Raw genomic sequence first — 25,484 nt, forward strand, 5'->3', positions numbered from 1 at the left:
GCTGAGATGGCTGTAAATAAGGAACCTGTCTTACTTGTGTAAGGAACGCGTGAAATCCATCTAGCACTGGTGAGAATATCCCAGATCAGAGCAACGATATACTATCACCGAACAAAAACAGCCACGAGGTTGAAATTTTCCAATGCAAATGTAATGGAAGGCAGGTGAAGGGGATTGATAGGTCACATGCACTCTTGGACTCCTAGCTCGCTATATTTAACATTAAAAAAAAAAAAAATTTAAAGAAATTTATCAAAGAAAACTTGCTGGAGAAAATTTTGGATTCCGTAGACTCATCCTAGTTTTCTTCAATAAGTTTTTCCGTGATAAGTTTCCTTGCTCAAAATTTGTATTGTCTGCTTATTAAAAAATATGAAGCGAACCAAATAAATGCATTGATCTCCAAACGCCGTGCAATAAATCGAAAATGAATACAATGCAACACTAATTCATTAATTCCCTTTATGTAAATTTGTGGTAAAAAATTCAAAGCACTAGCTCTTAGCACTCATAATCCTCAACTCGAGGAAAAAAAAAGGGTTTTAGGAGAGGATATTGTCATGCAGAAAATCGGTTGTTTTTTTAATGAATTTTCGAAGTGAATTGAAACGACAAAAAGTAAACTTCTCAAACTCATTAATAATTCATGACGTTATAAGCCAACCAGAGAGCCCCATTCAGGTCAGGTGGATGACCTTGAAACTCAAGGAAATACCAGTTGAAAATAATTAGTGTCTCATCACGTTTTCATCACTAGTGATAAAATTGATCTTAATCTGCATATTCATAGATAACTCAAACAGCTTCATACTCTTTAATAACCCCACCAACCTTTGGACTATTGGAAACTTGACACTTTGCACTCGTTGCCAATCCTCAAAAATGCCTACTGCCCACTTATTTTTATATCTGGTAGACTTCGGTATTGCTCTCTCTACACAAATTCCTTCTTCCTCGATTGTTTTCGGGAAGCGAAACCTTCCTTCGGCCATGGCAAAAACAGTGTGTAAAAGACTTCAAGTTCACAACGCTTTTGAAACAGAGATTTGGTGCAACGCGAAACTATTGGATAATTAAAAACAAAAGCTGACTAATACAATGAATGTGTACGTACACTCGTCACGCGAGACGAGCACAGATATCCAGCGATATTTGTACTCCCGAAATATCCGCGAAATTCGCCCGCACTGAAATAACAATTTGGTGCCGGTTGGATGATAAATCTCTTACTGAACTTTTTGCAGTTAAGAATCGCTGACTATTTTTATTCGTTGTTTATATTTTCACTCTCCCCACGGGCTCGTCAAAATTCGGCACAGCCCGTAAAAATACTCAGCGATGCTACACAACAAAACATCTAATAAGATATAAAGAGGATATTACATGGCCGCTTGGGGATACGAATTTTATCTTCGAGTGCTGAAAGTATCTCTCACGAGTGAGCGCATCGAACGAGTGAGAGATACTAAGGTTATACAAGATCAAAGGTTATACAAGACGGCGTGAATAACAATTTTGTTTCTATGGCATTTTTTTAAATTTAAAATATCTCAAAGCATTTACAAAGTCTTCAAAGTATTCAAAGTATTTACTGTACTGCAAAATCACGTACTAGGAAATCACAATTAAAGCGAAAGAAGCGCGATTGATTTGCTACTGTCAAGCTTTTAACGTTTTTCTTTTTCTTTTAGTGACTTGTCCGGTAACCCATTGAATAAAATGTCGTCAGATATTTTCAGTAGAAACACCCGCTTGGAGTGGCTGTAAGTAGGGTTTTTTTTATTTTTCTCCAATTTCAGACAATACCAAGAGTATTAGTTTTTGTTGTTTATAACTTGCTGACGCTTTTAACACTTAAAATAAGATAAAAAATAAACAAGTAACTAATTACTTGAAATAAGCAATGATATCTGATGGCGTTTGTCAATTAGTTAACAAAAATTTGAGAATATTTGTGTTAGCAAATTTTGTGTTAAGATCCGTAGATAATCAATTTTAAGAACCATTTGGACATTCTCAGCAAAGAACGAATATGATAACGAATTCATAACTAGTAGCGGATCTAGGAGAGAGGCTGGGGACCAGCTTCCCCCCTTCCCCTTTCTTTGGGTAAAACAAAAACTCGCAGAAGGAAGAAGAGCTGGTAGGTTTAAACACAAAATACCCCCTCCCCTCCTGTCAGCTCAAGGTCTGAATCCGCCACTGATTACCAGTCGTACTTTAAAAGATAAGAAGAACTAACTAAAAGAACTAAAGTACTGCGAGAGCAATTTTTCACTCGCAAGTTTTCTATTACTCTCCACAAATACCAAAAACAAACCATATGCATCTAAACTTGTGGGTGCCCCCTCTTGTAAGATTCACAGCCAACCACAGTTTTTGATAATTCAAAGGGCGCTAAATCACATGTACAGATTAGGAAAAAAACATAAATATCGATTTTCTGACTGTAATCCAGTTATAAAATTGGATACTATTCTGTCTGGGTATAAATTAATGAATAGAATTAAGTTAAGTTTCTACGGTAACCAAAATGTCAACAAAAAACTCAAGACAAGTTTGGGTTTACTTAACTAACTGATAAGTGATTTGCTAATGTGTTATACGCTATAAAACACTTATCTAAGTGTACAATATGCATAGGTACCTGTCTGAAATGCAATTGCAAAACCTGTCCCTCGGAATCTTTGACAACAACACAAAGTTGCGATATTTGTAAGTAACTTTTTTTCGTCTTCACGATCTTCTTACTCAAGACTACAGACAAGTAAGTCTTTTACTTCTGTACATAAAGATATCTCGAGATCAAGTTTCAACGATGGAAAAAAAATCCTCCTCATTTGATCTCATAATGTGCTCCAAAAGAACCAAATCAGACATGGTTTGATGCTACTCTGGATTTAAGGATTTAAGGAATGCAACCAGGAAATTACCATTCATAGACCCAACGTTTCGACACTCCTGTCTAGTGCCTTCTTCAGTGATGACCTGATCGTTGCAATAAGAGGTCCTTTTATACGCCCACGAATTAGCTGCCCTTTTTTTCTGACGAGGTGCAAATAGGCTTCAGGTAGTGGGCCACCATCATCACGATTTAAACATAATCAGAAATCGTAGGCAGTCAACGACTTTGACGGCGGGCGTGTAAATTTCGGTATTCAATGTGGCGGACGGACGAAGGAAAAATCCTTCGAAAGGCTATTACTGCAGCTTAAATGCTCTAACTTTTGCAGATTTCCTGGAGAATAGATCGAAAATAAGGGAAAGCCCTTACTTTCAATGATGTATTCACTAAAAATTTCCAAGGTTGAAAGGAAGTTCTGAGGGGAACATCAGACATGGCACTTAATATTAGCTATCGTGACAGAGCTGAATAAGGCATGCGCATGCGCTAGGTTTTGCCGCGAGAAACCGATTTCTGAGCAATGATAATAACGATAATAGTAACTTTATTTAAGGAGGGTAATACATGATTAATTCAACTGATGAACTAGTTAGTGGCCCTCGATCCTAAAATTACTATAATTAGAGTTAAGATGTATGTAAAATGAATTCGAGGATTATAAACAGGTCTGTAAGAATGCAAACTAAAAACTAAATAAAATAATATTTGCCACATGGGTCGGGTTAAATACAATATGCTGCTTGGGTCGCCTCGATTTCGCGATTGAAACGAGGATAGGCGAGATTTAATTTACTATCGCATTCGGACTAAAATGTTCTACTTCATCGTAGCTCGTTAGGAAATGTCTGTGAAGGGCCTATCTGAAAGAGGCAACTGTTGTCACCTCTTTTTCTACTAAGGTTAGAAGGTAGCTAGTTCCACAGCCTTGTCGCATATACGCTGAGGGTCCTTCCTCCCTCGGTTTCGCGATTGAGACGAGGGCAGGCGTGATTTAGTTTACTATGACGACAAGTTCGTGAGTGTAGGTCTGCATTAAATTTAGGCATGTCTTATATGTATGCAGGACAGTTTCCTAGTAAACACTTAAAAATTAAAACAATCTTATATAACTTGACTCCGTCATAAAGAGTAAGCCACTCGAATTTCTTAAAGATTTTCACGCTGCTCGACCTTGTATCAGCTTCCAAGATTTCCGGCAGCGCGTTTTTGAAACTTGAAGACTCTCATTATGTTATCCCTTAAACAGTTCGACCAAACTGTTGATCCATCTAACATTAGTTGTTTTACCATTACGTTATAGTATGATATGCGCTGTTCAATGGGGAGGAATCCTCTCATCTTCCTAAGCAGTGCTATTCTTTTGGATAGTTTCTTACACAGTTCTTCAACGTGATTATTAAAGTTTAAGTGTCGGTCAATGATAATTTCTAGGAGTTTCTGACTATCCACCTGCTCTGTATTTGAGTTACCACGGATGAAGATTTAAAGAACTATCGACGATCTTATTTGAAAGGCGTTTCCCGGTCTCTAAGAGACATTTCGTCTTGGCGGCGTTTTGAGTAGTTTGCAAAGTTGATTTCCTCTGTATTCTGCTGCTTCGAGACGTCGTTTCCTTGCCGCTTTTCTTTAGCAGAACAGGCTCTAAAAACTTTGTACACCCCCAAAAAATTTTTGAAAATTAATTTTCTCCTTGAAACCTCTGGAAATAATAAAATAACCTTGGACGAAAACAAAGTTCCTCTATTTTAAATGTCAGCCCTCATCATTTCCGATAATTTCCCTAAATTTTAGATCTAAAAAATTCGATCCCACGTTGATGACCGCATGTCCTCTGACGTAGCATTTTATCATTCAGCCCTGTCAGTCAGCTATCGTTTCCTTCAAATTCCTACTTTTTTTTCGATTTTTAAGAGCGTGTCCACGAGAAAACCGGGCAAAGAGCGATAAACCTCAAATCACCGATTTGGCTCAAACTTGGCACAGACGCTATGTATCATGAGTTAACAAATGTGTGAAAATAATACGTCAAAATGTTTAATTCCTGGGGATATAGAGGATCCCCCTGGGAAAACATTTCATGCATTTTTTGGACAATTGATTAGGTGACTTTGCATTGCTGCTGTGGCAAACTGAAAATCTATCTGCAAATTAAATTGAATGGATTGTATTTTATATTTATCAGACTTCTAGAAAATTGAATTGTTTTAACTTTTTAATTTCAATTCTTCCCTTGCCTCTCGCTTAAGTAAAGGCGACTTTTTCTGGTTTTTACAAAGTCCAAAAAAAAGGGTATGTTAAGGCCGAATAACTCCGATGAGCAACCACTTCCGATCATTATTTCTATATGGGCAATGAAAGCCATTGCTGGACTTCCAAAATCAGTAATAAAATTTTTGGGCAATTTTTTTTTTTCATAGACCGTTATGACGTGAAATATACATCTACCTCCCGCTTTTTAGTCTGTATCATCAAAACTTCGTACACCACATATTTGTTTTATTCACTTAAAATACCTTGACATTTACAAGAAATTGCCCAGAGATTATCGTTTAAACATCAACGAGGAGAGAATCTTTGAATAGTGCAAGTTGAGCCATTTTTGAGAACTTTTTCACAGCCATAATTGGATTATTCTCAAGGAGACGCAGCAGTTGATGATGAACATCAATGGAGCATGTAGTCGAAATTTCTGACTTAAGAAATCTAGGAAGAAAATTGAAGGTACATACATGTCTCAGTGGTGCCTCAGTTGCAACTTTTAGCTTGATATCATTTGTTAGATCAGTAGCCATTGTGTCCACAATGTACCAGACTCGATTTGCTTCGTTACCTTGTTGAAATATTAAACGGAGACAGAGCTCTTGGGAAGATCCACCAGAATAATGGGTCTTTTACGGCGTGATACGTATCGACTTACATGATATATGTAGGTGGCAAAAAGATAATTTGATGCCCTAAATGCTGATGTTAATCAAAAGGACAATCCGCCATCTTTGATAAGATCGCACCTGCAATTTTGTTCAGCAATCAACTTTGACATTTATTTGGCATGTTGTATTTCTATTCTACAAAGTTTAAAATGTAACAAAGATTAACGGCTACCAAAATATTTGACTTGTTAATTACTTGATAAGCTTGAGATAGTTGCTGGTTCACCGAAAAACAAATGACCCGATAATATATTGGTCTCCTGATAGCACAAGGAATGGAAAAAGGTTAAAAACCTGACACGCATATAGAATTCATGTACATATTTTATCCGAGGTTTACTGCATGCATTTGATACGTAATCTCTTGCAGCTGTGAAATTGATCAATTGCAAAAGTGCTGAAAGGTGGGGCGAGGAAAGGGGGGGGGATCAACAATCAATTTCGAAGGAAGTATCAGACAGAAGTGACCCGCTCTTAAAGGTTGCAAATAATAACCGACAATCCACTAATGTTAACATCAAAACCCGGAAGAAAACCTCCTTCATGCGCAGACGCTTCTACTTTTCAGAGTGACTCAAGCAGGCTAGAGACTATACTTCCCCGAACTCCTTTAAGTCCGAAAATGTTAAAATGCACAGTTGCCAAAGCAATTGATAAGAAAAACTGTGTACCAAGGACGTCGGCATGCATTTTAAGATTGTGGGAGTGTCAGACTCAGTTTCATTGTCAGACGGTGAGTCCATGAGAGCAGGATTTTGCGACACCAACTCTCGTGTATGTGCAAACATCCTAGGCATAAAGTGATATGAAAGGCAACTAGAATCCTCTCTTTCACATTTCGCGGATCCTTGTGTTTTCGCAAATGTCTCTGAGGTTGTCAGGGGGCATTGATAGCAAGTTACTACAAGAAAGATTATGGCAAAAGGTTGTTTGGACGTCCAAGAAAACGACTTTGAAGAGACGTGATCGCTTTTTTGCCGCTGTTTTTACAGGAATGAATTCAGCCAATGTTTATTTATAGGAGGAAAATGTAAGTTTTTTTGCGTTCATTTACGCAACACGCCTCGCATATTTTTAACTACTTCAACTTTAGATGGTAATATCCAGACAACCAATCAGAATATCGAAATAGCCTGACATACTTTTGCTGATTGATGCCTCGAGACTGCGTAGATATTTTGCTTGTGCTGCATGTGGCATCCGATACCCAATAAATTCAGTAGAAGAACCCTCGATCGATTCACGTCTTACCGACTCCTGACATTTCCTAAAATGAAAACTCATTGAGTTAAATTATATTTTTATCGTAATTTGTATTTATCAAGCTTTCTTCTGATGTATAATTTGTAAGGCCAGGATTTAATGAAAGTAGCGCGCGTACGAATTCTTTCCTAAGGACGCCCGCAAAGGCGGGAAAAAATCTTGTCTTGGATAGGATATCCGACCACAGAAAGTCGGTGGTAGTGTGACTAGCACTGTGGCATTAAAGTCTCATAGACATCTTCTTTCCAACTGATCCATTACCATCAAGTTAACTGAATTGGATAACTTTGACATTGTTGCATCCTTGTCCTTTACTAAAAATAAACATCGCTGTTTTTCACACACGTACAATGTTGGAAGGTTGCAAAGAGATCACTAGATCTCGTTGTAAACTAATTCCCCTAGTTCCTCCGTCTACGTGATCAACGCTGCGCCATCCTTTACAAGGCCGGCAATATTATTCAGCAGTCGAGCGTGAATGTAATATAATCTGTTACGATGTGGCTGGGGCAAAGAGGCTGCCAAAATATATTAAACACACCGAGGCCAGATATGATATGACAGTACACCCAAAGAGATTACATATCAAATGTATGCAGTAAACCTCGGATAAAATTTGTGAGTGATTTCCATATACGTGTCAGTCTTTCAACCATTTTCTTTTTTTTCCCTGTGCTGATAGGAGACCAATATATCACGTGCTTATTTGTTTTTCGGTCAAATATCTTGGTAGCCGTAAATCTTTGTTACGTTTTAAACTTTGTAGACTAGAAACAAAATATGCCAAATAAATGTCAAAGTTGATCGCTGAACAAAATTGCAGGCGCGATCTGCTCAAAGATGGCGGATTGTCCTTTTGATTAACATCGGCTTTTAGGGCATCAAATTATCTTTTTGACACCAACACATATCATGTGCACCACAAGACATCTATGTACTATCAAGTTTCTTCCTAGATTTCTTAAGTCAGAAATTTCAACTACATACGCCATTGATGTTCATCATCAACTGCTGCGTTTCCTCGAGAATGATCCAAATATAGCTGCGAAAAAGGTTCTCAAAAAGGGCTCAACTTGCGCTATTTGAATATTCTTTCCTCGTTTATGTTTAAATGATACTCTGGCAAATTTCTTGTAAATTTCAAGCTATTTTAAGTTAATAAAACAAAAATGAGGTGTACGGAAATTTGATGATATAGACGAAAAAGCGGGAGGCAGATGTAAACCTCACGTCAGCATGGGTTGTGAAATAGATTGCGCAAAAATGTTATTACTAATTTTGGAAGTAAAGTGATGGCTTTCACTGTTCATATAGGAATAATGATCAGAAGTGGTTGCTCATCGGAGATATTGGGCCTTAAAGTACCCTTATTTTTGGACTTTGTCAAAACCAGAAAAAGTCGCCTTTACTTAAGCGAGAGGTAAAGGAAGAAATGAAATGAAAAAGTTAAAAAAACTCAATTTTCTAGAGGTCTGATAGATATAAAATATAATCCTGTTGATTGAATTTGCTGATGGATTTTCAGTTTGACACAGCAGCAATGCAAATTAAAGTTAGCTAATTAACTATGCAAAAAATGTAGGAAATGAGAGTTTTCCCAGCGCTCCTCGGGAAATAAATATTTTGACGTATTATTTTCACACATTTGTTAACTCTGATACTTAGCCAAGTTTGAACCAAATCGGTGAATTGAGGTTTATCGCCCCTGCCCGGTTCTGTCCCGGTTTCTCATGGACAATTACGTACAATCGAAAGAAAAGCGAGTAAAAAGTGGTTTTAGACGATACAAATACTTTGTACGGCGGCTTTTTTACCTTTGGGTACTTTATGTACGGTAATTAGAATATATTTAAACAAACTGGCACTAGAAGAACAAAAACGAACTGTTCGAGGGAGCATTTTTGCCGAAGTAATGGCTTCATTTCCTCGCTTCTCGCATTTCTGGAAAATGGCAATTTACAAATCGAAAAGGCACCATGTTTGGGATGCTTTTGGAGCGAAAAAAAGTTTGCTTGGCGAGTTAAACTTCTTATCTTTCGGATATAAGATGATGGGCAACCGAATCAATGCAACCGTTTACTCTTAGCAAACTAAAGAAACCTTGAAGGTAAGCCCTATTGCAAGGGATAAAAGAAAGAGGGAGTGTGACTTTTATGTGGCTTTTATATGAGGTTATTGGAATAAAAACGGACCGTCTAAAACCATTTTTTGTCACTTTTCTTTCGATTGAAATGCGGTTCGAACTTAACTCCATTTTGATGATGGGGAACGTTGAGTTTCTAGCATTAATGACACAAAATGCAATATACTTTCAGTTTCCCATTATTTCCTTTATACTTTCGCAGCCATATTCCATATTTATTCCGCATTTCCGCACTTTACGCATGCTCGCGGCCATTTTGGTAGCCATCTTGTATAGGATTTCTGGCTATAGTCACGTGAATGGAGTTGATATGCCACATAAGGGCACTGGTGGTAACGTCGATTATTGGTGATCATTTTAGATTTATCCCACCCAATTGTATGATTAGTCAGGCATGTGTGCTCCGACAAAGCTGGGGTTTCTTTTCTGCAAAAGAAGACCGCTTTTTGATGGTGTCCGGTCTGGTCCAAAAGTATTTTCGTCCAAGTCTTTTCGTCCAAGTCTTTTCCTCCAAAATTATTTTCATCTTAAGTCTTTAAGTCTTTCCGCGAAACAAATAAATAACTTTTTGTTGGGAGCCGCCGCCATTTGGGTATGTCGGACACGTAGTGATGTCACACTTCGTTGTCTTTTACGCTCAATAGACGCTTAACTATGAGCCTAATATTCTCATTTCTTTCGCGTGAAACAATTGAACAGCAAGCAAGTCTTTATTTTTGCCACTAATTAATAAAATATATTGCGTTAAGACTTCATTAATTCCCTGTGTATTAAATTCATGACATTGAATTCGTAAATGAAGGTTGGTGAACCAAATAGGCAACGGCACTGATAAGTTCTTTATAGCCTTATCTATAATATAATATATCTGCCTCGCTCTTCAAAGCATGGCGACAAGGTGGACCTCAATGGCCCTGTATTCTGTAGTTGCTGCAGTTCTTTATATAGCCTTATGTAGCCTTCTAAAAGTTATTTATTTGCTTTGAGAAAAGTCTTAACAAGTAAACGAACAGACTTAGGTAAAAGTACTTTTGGAAGAGAAGACTTGGACGAAAAGACTTTTGGACGAAGAGACTCGGATGAAAAGACTTCTGGACGAAAAGACCGTAATTCTCTCAACCGATTACTAAACTGACGTTTGGTCTGTCCAATATACTCGTGTTCACAGTCATTGCACGGAATAGTATAAATAGCGTCGGTTTATTGTTCTTGTGTGACAGGATCCTTAAGTTTGGGAAAAACATCCTCAAAGTCTGAAAAGGTTTTAGAGAACCTTAAACGTTGTGGCTATTAAAAATTCTCTCGATGGGTTCCATAACACCTCAGATGTAAGGAATAAAAACAAAATCAGTTGCTGGTTTGATCTCATCAGGATTTTTACCAGCTGCAATGGTTTCTGGCAGATATGGGGAAATGTTTTGGTATAGCCGTTTACCTTTAGGACGTTAGAAACATATTTTCTCTCAGACTTCAAACAATTGAAAACAGGTAGACAGTCAGTCCTCCTGAGTAAAGAGCCAAATCATACAACTAATAACAGGGGCCAACTCTCGCACCTGTGGATTAAAAACTCAGATTTCAGACTATTTATCACCTGTTGATCAATTCCTAATGTACAGAAAAACAGGAATTTACAGATTCAGAGATAGACACTGTATTGTCCTATATTTCTGATAGAGCAGGAAAGATGTGCCTCCTTTGCTCCACAACAACTTTAAAAGCCTCAGATATCAGATATCTTGCTCTGACTTACCTTTTAAATGAGGTATTCATTCATTGTAGAACAGTCATCACCAGGCGTCCTTATCAAAGGAGTTCCATTGATTTTTTCATTATGAACGTAGTTTCATTACAAAAACAAGCGTATCTTATTTGGGTAAAGTTGGTGGGAGCCACTCCTCACTCGATGTCACTGATTCCACTTTTGCTTACTTGTCAAAACACCAGTAATTGATAACACCGACACTAATCGCACTAACCAGACAGATGAACTAATAATCGATTCTTCATGGTAAATAACGTAGACGCCTGAATGACAACCACCTGGAAGGAATAAAGGGAAGCGCTTTCAAGCACTTGAAAGAATTAAAAGAACTGTGAGTAAATATCAAATGCTATTGCAGAAGAAACTCCTTGACCTCAAAACAGAACTTTGCATCGTATCAGTTTATCATTTCCCTTTGCTAGATCAAAGTGTTTCAAGATCTGCATTATGACTTGTGCTGTGAAGTGCAACGAAAACACTATGAAGAAGAACAAATAATCACATTTTTAACTTGATAAACACAAAAGTTACCAATGACATTCTTAATACAAAGAAAATAGTTTCTAATCTAAACTTTGTGAAAAAGCCATGACGGTATTGCTTTGCATTGTGGTGTTGTATTGTGTGGTCAGGGCCATAATATGGTTATTTGTTAAGTTGTGAATTAAATGATGCAGCTCAGTGTTAGAATAAATGTTTCATAAGGTAAGAGCATTACACTTCCCAACCACCCATTTGTCATTCATTTTGCCCATTCTTTTTTTTTTTTTCATTTTCATAATCTCTCTTTCCGTTCAATGACAAAAGACAGGTCAGTTAGAAGCAATTTTGATAGAAATAGCTGGATGTGATACAACAAATCATGTTTCTCTACTTCAACATAGATGGTTGCAAGACAACAACATCACTGAACTACATCCTGAATTATTTCAAGATCTAGAAAACCTGCGGGAACTGTAAGTTTTTCTGCATATCCTTTCCTCAGAAATTAGCTTACTAACTGCTCATCTCTTTGTCACTGTTCCAATCATTTATTAAAGACTGAAAGAAATATCAGCCACTTGAAATATTTCCATAAGAACCAAAATGTAATCAATCAATTTAACCAAACTTTGATCTCTGTTTTTCTAATGATCAGAGTGTAAGATCTGCAGTCATTCAACAATGAAATCATGCGTGCCATAAAGTTTCCAGTCACTGTGGGATATTTTTACCTTTTTTTACCTATTTTTATATCTTCTGAGATCAAGAGCTCGATAATTTCTTTAATTATTTCTACCTTAGAAATGACGTTGAATGAAAGGGGAACCAGCGTAGCTCTTCCAACATAAGAGAAGAGAGTTTGGTGTGCTAGTTAATGTAAAACTGTCAGCTACGAGTTTCTCCTTTTGCTAGAAATATTGACCTTACCAAAATGAATGCGCAATATGTATATACTCGACAGTAACCATGATAAGCAATGAACAAAATGGTGCTGTTAATCCTAGTTTTATAGATAAAAGAACGTTAAATTGTTTGACAAATTGTGAGACAAGATTAAACATTCATTTCTCTAAAATAAGCATAATGCCCAGATTTGACTACGACTTATTTTTTTATAATTTTTGATGACCAGCATCTGTTTGTATGATTTTTGCTTATGAATTATGAGCTACAGTCGTAATGAAAAGGCATTTTTTGTTTCATCATTCCTACCAGCTATCTGTCAAATAACAAGTTGAAGAGTCTACCACACCGACTTTTTAGCAGCCTTTCCAAGCTGATACATCTGTGAGTGAAATGGTTATTTAACAAAGGAGATAATTGGTTAAAACCAAATGATCATTTTGTTCATATTGTTTACAAAGGAACAGCCGTAACATCTCAAACATCATGGAGTTTTACAGCTTGATTTTGTAAATCTGATTAGATGAATAACAGAATGCTATTTCATGCAGTTTATGTGCTTTGTTAAGTAATGCTAAGGTACTTGGAGGTTTAAAAGTTTAAAAGCTTCTGTCTTATAGCAGCCTCAGCAACGCCTTGATTTCTTTCTGCTGGATAAACCATTAAGCTAGAGCTGTGCCAGTGATAATTTTGCTAATGCTAGTAATAATACGAGTAGTAATAATTGTAGTAATGATAATGAAATAGTAAGAGTAATAAAAGTAATAGCAATAATAATAGTTGTGATAATGATGATAATGATGATGAAAATAATAATAGTTGTGACAAAAGAAATAGCTTGCATTTGGATATTATCTTTCTTCTACAGGTGAGGTTGCTACTTTTTTTGTACCTATTTTTTTGTTTCTTTGATTTGTTTTATTTTATAATTATTTCACTCCTGTGAGGAGTTTCCCCTCCCCCCCCCCCCCTCCAAAAAAAAGTCGAAAGTGCATATTTCCTTGATTGGCTTCTTCTTTCATTTTTTATAAGGAAAACATATTTCCTGTCATTGTTCCTCAAAAGATGTTGACAGATGTTCTCATGTTCTAGTTTTTCTTTATTATTGTCTTCTTAGCAAGTTTAATATGCTAGGGTCTTCTTGGGCTGGATTTGAAGACATAAGACTTCTTCCTGGGAATATGTGTTAAGGATTTGGGGGAAATAAACTGAAAAGGGGAGGCCACTACACAAGTAATAAGACACTTTTTGAAAGTTTTTCAACACAAACTGCCAATAATTATTATTCTATGAATCAGTTTAGATGGTAGTTCTATCATTAGCAAATCCCTTGTAACTGTGGTGATCTCTTGTAGGGATTTGTCAAACAACGAACTTAGAAATCTGCCACCGCACATCTTCAGAAACATTACAGCAGTAGAATTTCTGTGAGTGAGATTCTTATTGACATTAAAGATTGTATTGAAAATTTTAGAATGTGGTAAATACAACAGCTTCCTAGATTAATTGACAATTCTAATTATAATCTACTTTCAGAAGGCAAACATTAGTTTCCTTTGAAATATTATATATAATGATATTGTATTGGAGGATCAAACTACCCAATAAGTTCGTAATTTGTAACAGGAAATGGATCATAAATAATTTTTCAAATTCAGCTTTAAACAATAGAATTCATGAAGGCGCTTGGGAATAAACTTGGGATTTTTTTAGCTTAACCTTGAAAGTATTATTCTCATGTCTGATGTTTTTCTTTGAAGAGTAAGAAATAAAAACTGAGAGCTATTTTATTGGATAAAGCATTGTCACTGCCTTACCTGAATTACTGTAGTGGCCTAAAAGATGAAAAAGAAACAGTGTTAAAGATATTACTCCACAGCTACATCTGCATATATAGTCTAAACTTTCCATGGTGCTTTCTTCAGGAAATTGGACTACAATAAGATTGAGAGGCTTCATGAAGATCAGTTCCAGGGCTTGGTAAAGTTGTTCGAATTGTAAGTACACTCAGATTTGAAATCTTTTCCAAAGATGAGTGGATTCGCAAACCATATGTAGCTCTGGCGAGGGGATAACGCTCAAAACGTCAGCTTTTATGAATTCTTTACGGACGCCATTTTACATTTATCAACTCAGTTGATAACAGCAAAATTACAAGATTGTAATGTTAACTCTGTCATCGATTAAATGTAATGTGCCACACCCGATTGCAATAATATTATGTTACAGTATTATATTATTTATCTTTTATTCCTTTCGCCTGTTTAAGATATCTCTCGGAGAACAAAATCGAGACTTTGCCTGACAAAATTTTTAAAGGCGTCGGAAACCTCAAAGCTCTGTGAGTACAGTCAATCACAAATAGAAAAAAAAATAGAATACCTTAAGCAATGGAAAGAGTATAACAGAAGCATTTAAGATCTGAGATTGAAGTTCACAAATTCTAATATCAAGTAAATAAAAATAAGCTGATTAACAAAGTACTGCTGTAGTGATTTATGTTTGACTAAAAATATGTTCTTTTATGAACATACTTTTAGCAAGCAAGGTTAGATATAAGAGAAACGCAAACACCCATGGTTGAGAGCCAGATAGTTTCACTGCAGTTCCATGTAAATTTATGAGGAAACAGGCAATCGTGAGACCCTGTCTACTTACTAATTGTGAGTTATTATGTTATTCTTTTCAGAGATATCTTCGGCAATAAGATACAAAATGTTTCCAGCGCGACTTTCACCTATGTCCACGAATTACGATTTTTGTAAGTGTACGGCAAATGAGAGATTTTCATCTAAGCAAGTAAACCTTGTTGCATAAAATTCATTACAAAGCTGGGCTTTCTTATGAAATATTTAGGGTTCTTGGGTTTTTTCCTTTTTTCCCCTCTTTTTTGTGCTTTCTGTTTTTTTTTTTTTTTTTAACAATAATAAATGAATCTCATTCTTCCAATTCAAATACATTTTTTGGAGTAAGCCAAATTAAATATTTTGGTTTAATTTCTATATAATCCAACTTGATGTTTTTCTGATTATTTTTCAAAATTGCAGGTTTATGCACTACAACCTGATGGCTGAGCTCCCTAGAGGACTTTTCACCCAGCAGTTGAAGCACATTATCAGAGTGTAAGACTCCGTTCATAATAAACAATTACTTCAATCAACCCTCTAAAAAAATTGTTTTAATAAGAGTGTATGTTATCAAGCAATGACCAATTATTAATCGTTTGCAGATCATTAACCTTTAACGTATTTAAATCACTGAATGCCTATTGTTTTCTATCCGTGTAAGGATGTTATTAATGCTAAATATTTCTTCTCTTTTTTTTCCAAATCCAGGACTTTGAACACCAACCTAATGTGCTGCCACCTCGATCTTTCCAGGCAGGATGCCGATTGCGACTATTCTTTCAATGACAACTTCGCAAGCTGTCACTCTATGTTCCGTAACCTTGCTCCAAGAAGAAGTCTTTGGGTTGTCGGTCTTCTGTCGTTGTTTGGGTCTTTGTTTGTTGTTGGGTGGCAGTATTTTTTCCCTGATAACAATGTGGTCCAGTCTATCATGTTGGTGAATCTGGGTATCTCAGACGGCATCATGGGTATTTACCTTATCATTATAGCTATAAAAGACCTACAATGGTCGGGGGAATACTACCTGCACGACTATGAGTGGCGCACTGGCTGGTTTTGTCATTTCAATGGCGCCATGTCTATCCTTTCAAGTGAGGTGTCAGTTATGATGATTTCTTTGATTGCATGGGACAGGCTCAAGAACATTGTGTATCCCTACACTTTTGCAAAAATTACACCAAGGCAGACTCGTATAATGTGTGCAGTCATCTGGTTGGTGGGAGGCGTTATGGCATTCCTTCCCTTGTCTAGAATGCGCTATTTCGGTGACTGGTATTATGGCAAGAACGTAGTGTGCCTGCCCCTTCAGCTTTCCCCGCAATTACAAGAAGGCTGGGAATACTCCACTTCCATCTTTATCGTTTTGAATTTTTCTCTTTTTATCTTCATAATGGTGGCTTACATTGCCATCTTGTTGAAATCATGGTCGTCAAGCAAACAGCTCGGAGCGCATGGAACTATTCGTGAAATACGAGCAAGAGCACAAACTGCCCAGGTTAAAAGAGAAAGAGCACTTGCCAAAAGAGTCTTCTTTATTATTCTGACCGATTTCCTGTGTTGGATACCAATCATTGCTATCGGCATCAAGTCGCACGTCGAAAAAACATTTGATCCACCTGGAGATCTGGCAGTATGGATTGCAGTGTTCGCTCTGCCGATCAATTCAGCTGTCAACCCATTGCTGTATACGCTTTCTACTCCACAGGTAACAGGTTTATTTTTTATTACTTTTGAATAGGGCATACTGCCATGTTTAAGTCTGCTTTCGTGTCAGAGCAGGCTGACAACTTAATTTTGTAACTATGACGGTTGACATAAAAAAAAATAAAATTAAAAAGAGTTGATTTTGACCACGGAGACCAACTTAAAGTGCCCATAATGTCAAAAAACGTTTTTCGCTCATCTAATTCTACATTTCACCAAATGAACTTCGGTGAAAAAAATTTCGATTTGGATAAAACGCAATTTTTTTACGAATTTTTACAAAGTTCAAAATTCTATTTTCTTGCGGTCGACCCCTACCGCTGATCACAAGAGTAACGTGCTCAAAATGACCACGCGACTGATGCCTGTGACGTAGGTTCAGGAACCTCACTTGACCTTAAGTTTAAAACCAACGTTGTCACAAAGAGCGGCAACGCACCTTTCGGGCATTGTAACTAAATGGAGACTACTCTGAAGCAAATTCCAACTTGTTTTCAAGTCAGATAAGTCAAAACCCAAAATCACGTGTTCCTGAACGTACGTCACGACTCACTTTAAACCGAGGAAGACTGGTGCGAATGGTGGAACAAAATGGCGGTAAATTTGAATGTCTTTAAGAAATAAGCAAAAAATTGCGTTTTATCCAAATCGAAAAATTTTTTTCGCAGAAGTTCATCTGGTGAAATGTAGAATTAGATAAGCGAAAAACATTTTTGTTGATATTTTGGGCACTTTAAATATAATAGAGATTAGTATATACTAAAACAGTGGATAGCGTTGAAGGCGCGCTCTGATTGGCTAGTCAAACTCCGAATATCCTTTGCTATTAACCTCCGAGCAACTTGGGAAAAATGGCGTGCCCGTTTGTATCCGTGACAAGCGAATAAATCACTCAAATAACGACGAAGCAGTCCCTGAAAACACAGAGAAAGCGACTAAATTTGGTTTGGCTGTGTTTAAAGGTAATGGTAACCGGAAGTTTATCGATAAAAACCAATGAGAAAAAGGTTTTGTTTACAAATGCATATTAATCTTGCGTAACCTCACTTGTTCACTTGAAAATCAAAGTTGAATGGAAGTTTTTACAGAATGCTTTCAAATACAGAAAGAGTTTGCAACACCATTTGAAGAAATGTCGCCACCAGAGCTAAACAAATATCTTAGGAAATTTTATCTGTCAGCGAAAAAACGTGACGGCAGTTTTTACAACAAAAAATCACTTACCGCGATCCGAGCCGCGTTGGATCGTTACGCGCGGGAAAATGTTGGAGTCGCTGCTGGAATGTATGAATTAAAATAAATTTTTGGTGGTGTATATTATGTCACTGTTTTAGTATATACTAAAACAACTATTCACCTCAGTGTCGGTGGTTAGCGGTGGATATTTACCTCGCCGCTTCGCGGCTTGGTAATTATCCACCACTAACCACCTCTACTTCGGTGAATAGTTGTTAATTATTCAAGAGTCTCACACTAACTATCCCATAAATTTCTCATGTGTAGGTGCAAGCTATACTGAAACCAAAACTGAGGAAGCTGTGGTCCAATGTTCGATATTTTTTCAACAGAGGGAAAAATCAAGAAGGTACAGTTTTATGTTCTATTTTAAAATACTATGATAACAATAATGTTGTTCCACACCTCGAAATAAACAAACTTTAAGGTTTAACAATCTTTGTGCAAGTTTTCTGTTAGTGCCTTGGTTCAAATTTTTTTGCGTTTAGGGCTTTCAAGGGGGATAAGAGTGAAAATGCTTTGAGATGGTAAAAAGTGATCTGTATTTTTTCATTTTTTATTTTGATTAACTGAGAAAATTATTGAAATGAGCAAAATGGGATTGTAATGAAGAACACGAGGAGCTAAAGCACGAACAGGCAAGGAAGTGACTCTGAATTCAAGGGTAGAAATAGGGGCTAAGGAAGTTTCATGGGGGGGAGGGGGGCCGGTAGAAATCCTTATTTCAATTCAATTTATGGGGATTGGTATCTCCAAAACCATTTTCTTGGAATGTTGAAACAAATTGGTGCCATTTACCAAACCCATTTTAATAAAAATATGAGCGGACATTTCTAAGTTACTATCAAAATATAAAGCGATAAATCTCTGTCTTCAGTTTCAAGGTAAAGATACAAATCTGACTAGTAGAATGTTTTTCACTGTAATAACTGTTTGGAAAAGCCTGGTAGTGGCTTATTCTCTGTTTGGATCATAGAAGATCAAGACAGATTTATTGTTGTTGTTTTATGAAATAGAAGAAGCAGAAAATGATCAGCAGGGACATTTTGGAAATGAAGGTGCACATGCTAACAACGAGGAGGGTAAAGATATAGTTCTTGTCAATGTAATTACATATGAAATATCCCCTGTCTTCTTCAGTAACCTTTTGTAATGTCACTTATCTATACTTTCTTTTCTTCCCTTTTATAATCTTGTTTTTCTTTTTCGCCTATTTTTTTGCCCATAGGAGAACATATTGAAATGCAAGAAATAGAATACCACGAAATCCCAGTAGAGGAAGTCCCTGAATTGCCTGATCCGCAACTAGGTCAGTACTCCGTCTGTGTACTTATATTCAAACAGCACTTTGCAAAAATTAAAGTAAAACAATCAAATGGGAAAAACACCAAGGAAATTATTCCACTCGAAAGATTTGCAACCGTGACGCTGATGTTGATGGTTATGCCGGGATTGACTTTGTAGCTCAACTTCCTTGGCAGGTATATTTAGCCTAATTAACTAAATTTGATGATAAAAATTAACGGTAAAAAACTACGACGTTTCGAAGTCTGCATGACCTCATTATCAAGTAAAATGTTAAAACTGATGTAAAATTGTAGCTCAGAGATTATATACAAATAAAATGTGATAACTTCATTAGAATAATGAGCGTTCATTGTTATTGGTGTCAGATCGTGCAGTATATGTTTAAATAAATACTTTTGCACGTATTGAGTCAGACTGCGTGTTTAACTTTGGTTTTTGTTCGCGAATGAATAACATTTCGTGGATTAGGCAGTCCATTTTCCCGCGGCATTTCTTGAGAACGGAAAACATTTTCCCTAGGCCAGCGGACGCTACACCGTGGGCCTCCCTCAGATGCTTGCCAATGACAGAGGCTTTATGTTCTTCTATGCGTTGATGAAGATGGCGTGTGGTGTAACCGATATAATCCGCATCGCACGAATCACATTTAAAAGTGTAAACAACGCATTGGTGGTTAATTAAAGCGGGCTTCTCTTCTTGTATCTTGAGCTTTCCCTCGATCTTACGACTCGTGAAAACTGGTTGTAGGTCAGTTCCGATTTTCCGGCCAAGATCTTTCAGCTGATGTCTTACTGTGTCGGCCGATTTTTGGTCTTTAAATGGTAAAGTTATTCTGACAGGTTTTTGTGTAGCCGCGTCAAGTTCAGTTGGGGTTTCGTGACGGCTTTGGATCGTAGAACTCGTGTACCAGGCGATAGCTGAGTTGATGAGTTTCACTGGGTACTTAAGCTTAGTAAACATCCGCTTGAGATGCTGGCATTCCTTCGTAAAAGATTCTTTCGTTGATGACAGGCGGTAAGCTCGGTTCAGCATTGTATTCAGCAGAGATCTTTTGTAACGCTGATCGACATGGCTCTGGTAATGTAAGAGCAGTCCTGTATCAGTTGGTTTATGATATACGCTTGTTGTCAGGTGGCAACCGTTTTTCTCAATCATCATACCGAGGAATGGAAGCTTGTTGTTTTCAGCAATTTCCATTGTGAACTGTATGGCAGGATGGCATTCGTTCAATGTTGAAAGGAAAGCTGTTGCGGCTTGAATATTTGGCATCGTGGCTAATGTGTCATCGACGTACCTTTTGTAGAAACTTGGTAACTTGTTGTTGCGATCCAGTTGTTCTTCAATGGAGCACAGGAAAACGTTTGCCATAAGGGGTCCCAGGGGCGAGCCCATGGCCACACCGTCCACCTGCTCATAAAGTTGACCGTCGAACTGAAATAGCTGATCTTTGGTTGCTATTCTTAAAAGTTCGGTAAGACCTGTCTTTGTGAGGTTGAGACCATGCGTTTCATTAAACCAGTTGTTTTTAAAGGCTTTTTCAGCGATGATCTCAATAGTCTCGTCGAGTGGCACGTTGGTAAACAAAGCACATACGTCATACGACACGAGAATGTCATTCGGGTTGAGTGGTGTTTCCCTTATCACTTCGGCGAAGGAGAAGATATCGCTGATAGTGTGCTGATTTAATGAAAGGGGCTTAAGCTTCTCTTCAAGCCACTTGGCCAGGGCGAAGTTGTAGGTCCCAGTCGATGATAGTATCGGTCGCATTGATAGTTGCTGTTTGTGAGTCTTTGGAAGACCATAAAGGTGAGCAAGCCGGGAACCTTTGCGACAAACTGTGTCAGCAATCGGCTTTGGCAGGATTTTTCTGACGACGGACTCCAGCTGTTTTTCTTTTTGTAGTAAGGGATGGTAGTGTTTAGGAGGCCGGCCGCGTGTTTTTGGTCTTTCTGTGTTGATAGGGGTGAACTTCGTTGTGTCTTTGATGGAAGCATCACTTAGTAGACGGATGTACTCTGTCTTGTCCATTACTACTACGCCAGATCCTTTGTCGGGTTTTGTAATGACAATGTCTTCCCTTCGTCTAAGTTGATTTATGGCTTGTTGCAGTGCTTTGGGTGGTCTTGGGCCTCTCCTTTGAATATAATTCAGGGCAATCGAGCGAAGAGTCGCGGCGGCTAATTCTTTTTGGTCCTCCGGTAATGTGGGTTCAAGTCGCCAGTAAGCTTTTTCAAAGCTGGCTTTTACATCACGAGCTGGCACAGGTTGAGCGATGGAGAATTTCAAACCACGGCAGAGAACTAACTTTTCAAAGAATGACAGTCGGTACGATGAGATGTTTGTAATGTGTTCGTCAACGTCAAATTCCTTGTTAATTAACCTTGCAATCTTTCTCGTGTGGTTGGTCATTACGTCTTCGTAAAGTTTCTTTCGAAGATCTGTCATAACGCGTAAGGTAAGCATGTACTGTAGCGGTGAACATTGTTGGCGGATTTCGTCATAGATGGTGTTCATTTCCATCTTTAACATAGCATTCTGTTTCACTTTTGATCTTAGCTCCTCGGCGATGACATTTGTTGAGAACGCTTTCGATGATTGTTGCCAGTTCTTCGACTTCGTCTGGTCGACTTTGGCGAAGGTTGGTGTAAGATCTACATTCTGGCAAAGGCGAAGAAATTCAATGGCTCCATCACATTTGATTTGCTTACTGCTTAACTGTTCAAGACGCCTGAACAAGTGCAGTCGATTCTCCCGTTTTAGAATTCTAATCAGAGAATGTTTAGAAATACATTTGATGATAAAAATTAACGGTAAAAAACTACGACGTTTCGAAGTCTGCATGACCTCATTATCAAGTAAAATGTTAAAACTGATGTAAAATTGTAGCTCAGAGATTATATACAAATAAAATGTGATAAAGGACCAAAAAGAATTAGCCGCCGCGACTCTTCGCTCGATTGCCCTGAATTATATTCAAAGGAGAGGCCCAAGACCACCCAAAGCACTGCAACAAGCCATAAATCAACTTAGACGAAGGGAAGACATTGTCATTACAAAACCCGACAAAGGATCTGGCGCAGTAGTAATGGACAAGACAGAGTACATCCGTCTACTAAGTGATGCTTCCATCAAAGACACAACGAAGTTCACCCCTATCAACACAGAAAGACCAAAAACACGCGGCCGGCCTCCTAAACACTACCATCCCTTACTACAAAAAGAAAAACAGCTGGAGTCCGTCGTCAGAAAAATCCTGCCAAAGCCGATTGCTGACACAGTTTGTCGCAAAGGTTCCCGGCTTGCTCACCTTTATGGTCTTCCAAAGACTCACAAACAGCAACTATCAATGCGACCGATACTATCATCGACTGGGACCTACAACTTCGCCCTGGCCAAGTGGCTTGAAGAGAAGCTTAAGCCCCTTTCATTAAATCAGCACACTATCAGCGATATCTTCTCCTTCGCCGAAGTGATAAGGGAAACACCACTCAACCCGAATGACATTCTCGTGTCGTATGACGTATGTGCTTTGTTTACCAACGTGCCACTCGACGAGACTATTGAGATCATCGCTGAAAAAGCCTTTAAAAACAACTGGTTTAATGAAACGCATGGTCTCAACCTCACAAAGACAGGTCTTACCGAACTTTTAAGAATAGCAACCAAAGATCAGCTATTTCAGTTCGACGGTCAACTTTATGAGCAGGTGGACGGTGTGGCCATGGGCTCGCCCCTGGGACCCCTTATGGCAAACGTTTTCCTGTGCTCCATTGAAGAACAACTGGATCGCAACAACAAGTTACCAAGTTTCTACAAAAGGTACGTCGATGACACATTAGCCACGATGCCAAATATTCAAGCCGCAACAGCTTTCCTTTCAACATTGAACGAATGCCATCCTGCCATACAGTTCACAATGGAAATTGCTGAAAACAACAAGCTTCCATTCCTCGGTATGATGATTGAGAAAAACGGTTGCCACCTGACAACAAGCGTATATCATAAACCAACTGATACAGGACTGCTCTTACATTACCAGAGCCATGTCGATCAGCGTTACAAAAGATCTCTGCTGAATACAATGCTGAACCGAGCTTACCGCCTGTCATCAACGAAAGAATCTTTTACGAAGGAATGCCAGCATCTCAAGCGGATGTTTACTAAGCTTAAGTACCCAGTGAAACTCATCAACTCAGCTATCGCCTGGTACACGAGTTCTACGATCCAAAGCCGTCACGAAACCCCAACTGAACTTGACGCGGCTACACAAAAACCTGTCAGAATAACTTTACCATTTAAAGACCAAAAATCGGCCGACACAGTAAGACATCAGCTGAAAGATCTTGGCCGGAAAATCGGAACTGACCTACAACCAGTTTTCACGAGTCGTAAGATCGAGGGAAAGCTCAAGATACAAGAAGAGAAGCCCGCTTTAATTAACCACCAATGCGTTGTTTACACTTTTAAATGTGATTCGTGCGATGCGGATTATATCGGTTACACCACACGCCATCTTCATCAACGCATAGAAGAACATAAAGCCTCTGTCATTGGCAAGCATCTGAGGGAGGCCCACGGTGTAGCGTCCGCTGGCCTGGGGAAAATGTTTTCCGTTCTCAAGAAATGCCGCGGGAAAATGGACTGCCTAATCCACGAAATGTTATTCATTCGCGAACAAAAACCAAAGTTAAACACGCAGTCTGACTCAATACGTGCAAAAGTATTTATTTAAACATATACTGCACGATCTGACACCAATAACAATGAACGCTCATTATTCTAATGAAGTTATCACATTTTATTTGTATATAATCTCTGAGCTACAATTTTACATCAGTTTTAACATTTTACTTGATAATGAGGTCATGCAGACTTCGAAACGTCGTAGTTTTTTACCGTTAATTTTTATCATCAAATGTATTTCTAAACATTCTCTGATTAACTAAATTTACCAGAATATTTGCAAATTCAATTTGAAATACCCAGGGCGAAACCACGACATTCCTTTCCTGCTCTGATGCATTCATTATGTGCGTTTGAACAGTGAAAAGATCGACGAAGGGTTTTCCCACCTGACATAAGTGTGATGAGCTTTGGTGTTATCACTTTTGGTTGATAACTGCATGGAGAAAACCAAGTTCACTTAGCTTTATATTTTTCTTTAGATAACACTAAAAATTCTGGTGACAGTCTTCCAAAGGACTTTCTACACCCCTACCCATGAGATCCCCCTCCCTTTCCCTTAATAACCTGCATAGTGTATTATAGAAGGAAAGATACCTTCGTACCCATATACGAAACAGCCGTAGTAAACGAATGATACGTCTATATTGATAATTATTATACATTGCTGTCAACATCTGTCTTCTCATTGGCTAAATGCCTGCAGTTAATTCTGGGAAACAGCACAACCTACAGATTAGTCACTAATCTGTACCTGCAGATTAGTAAATAATCTGTAGGTTGCGCGCGCAATGTATGATTTCCGGTGGAGCAATGTCTAGTTCACGGACAGCGAAGTAGGAATGGCTTCTCGATTCGCATCATCGACCCAGCTAGAAATTGAGAAATTACTTGAAGATAAAGATTCGGAAAATACTAAAAGATCGACAAAAGTGACGAATGTATAATAAAACAATTATTGGGTGAGGTGTTTGTGATATCCGGAACAGTCAAGTTCTCGGTTAATGTTATCAGCCTCAGCCTTCGGCCTCGGCTAATAACCCTCACCTCTACCTTGGTTATTCCGGATATCACAAAAATCTCATCCAATAACTGTTTATAATTATTCGGTTTTGAGTTTTTGGTTTTATTATACGATAAATAACTCCAACTTAAAAATATTCCTTAACTTTGTCGACAGCGATGGAACAAGCCTGTGGAGGGGATGAAAGTGCATCTTCCTTAGGTATTATTACTTGTTAAATGAAATAAAACTCACAATCTTGCAGATGTAAATATAGGCTGTGTAACATAACAAGTTTGTATCCATCGAGAACTCAGCTAATTCATCGCGATTTCTAAGCTTTGGTGCAAATTTTTTAAACTTGCGCGCGTCCAGTTCTGAATGTAAAGCTAACAGTAGACTTGAACAAAAGTATGTAAGGTCTTCTTTTTAATAACTGGATTACTTAGTAATACATTCATCAATCCATAAATAATAGAATACATATATCTTATTAGACGTTTTGTTGTGTAGTAGGGTTGAGTATTTTTG

General features: G+C 37.9%; 3 protein-coding genes and 2 long non-coding RNA genes across 5 annotated transcripts; 4 read left to right on the top strand and 1 right to left on the bottom strand.

The window, feature by feature from the left end:
* Positions 1-11,720: 11,720 nt before the first annotated feature.
* LOC148739826 (uncharacterized) lies at positions 11,721-14,148 on the top strand. Its single transcript, XR_015997346.1, has 3 exons — positions 11,721-11,962; positions 12,705-12,776; positions 13,748-14,148. It is a non-coding gene; the product is annotated as an uncharacterized LOC148739826 (long non-coding RNA).
* A 1,802-nt stretch (positions 14,149-15,950) lies between these two features.
* Positions 15,951-16,757, top strand: LOC148739827 (G protein-coupled receptor GRL101-like). Its single transcript, XM_088749575.1, has one exon. It carries the CDS (start codon positions 15,951-15,953, stop codon positions 16,755-16,757), a length of 807 nt encoding a protein of 268 aa, XP_088605701.1.
* Positions 16,758-18,968: 2,211 nt separating this feature from the next.
* LOC148739828 (uncharacterized) lies at positions 18,969-25,167 on the top strand. Its single transcript, XR_015996893.1, has 3 exons — positions 18,969-19,041; positions 19,188-19,268; positions 25,131-25,167. It is a non-coding gene; the product is annotated as an uncharacterized LOC148739828 (long non-coding RNA).
* LOC148739829 (uncharacterized) lies at positions 19,467-22,177 on the bottom strand. The gene has a single exon (XM_088749844.1). The coding sequence runs from the start codon at positions 22,106-22,108 to the stop codon at positions 19,649-19,651; it is 2,460 nt and encodes an 819-aa protein (XP_088605970.1). The 5' UTR covers positions 22,109-22,177; the 3' UTR covers positions 19,467-19,648.
* On the top strand, positions 22,328-24,201 carry LOC111347139 (uncharacterized). The gene has a single exon (XM_022954393.2). The coding sequence runs from the start codon at positions 22,353-22,355 to the stop codon at positions 23,997-23,999; it is 1,647 nt and encodes a 548-aa protein (XP_022810128.2). The 5' UTR covers positions 22,328-22,352; the 3' UTR covers positions 24,000-24,201.
* Positions 25,168-25,484: the final 317 nt, after the last annotated feature.

The sequence above is a fragment of the Stylophora pistillata genome, chromosome 2 (genome assembly GCF_964205215.1).
Source record: "Stylophora pistillata chromosome 2, jaStyPist1.2, whole genome shotgun sequence".
In the NCBI taxonomy this organism is placed as follows: Eukaryota; Metazoa; Cnidaria; class Anthozoa; order Scleractinia; family Pocilloporidae; genus Stylophora; species Stylophora pistillata.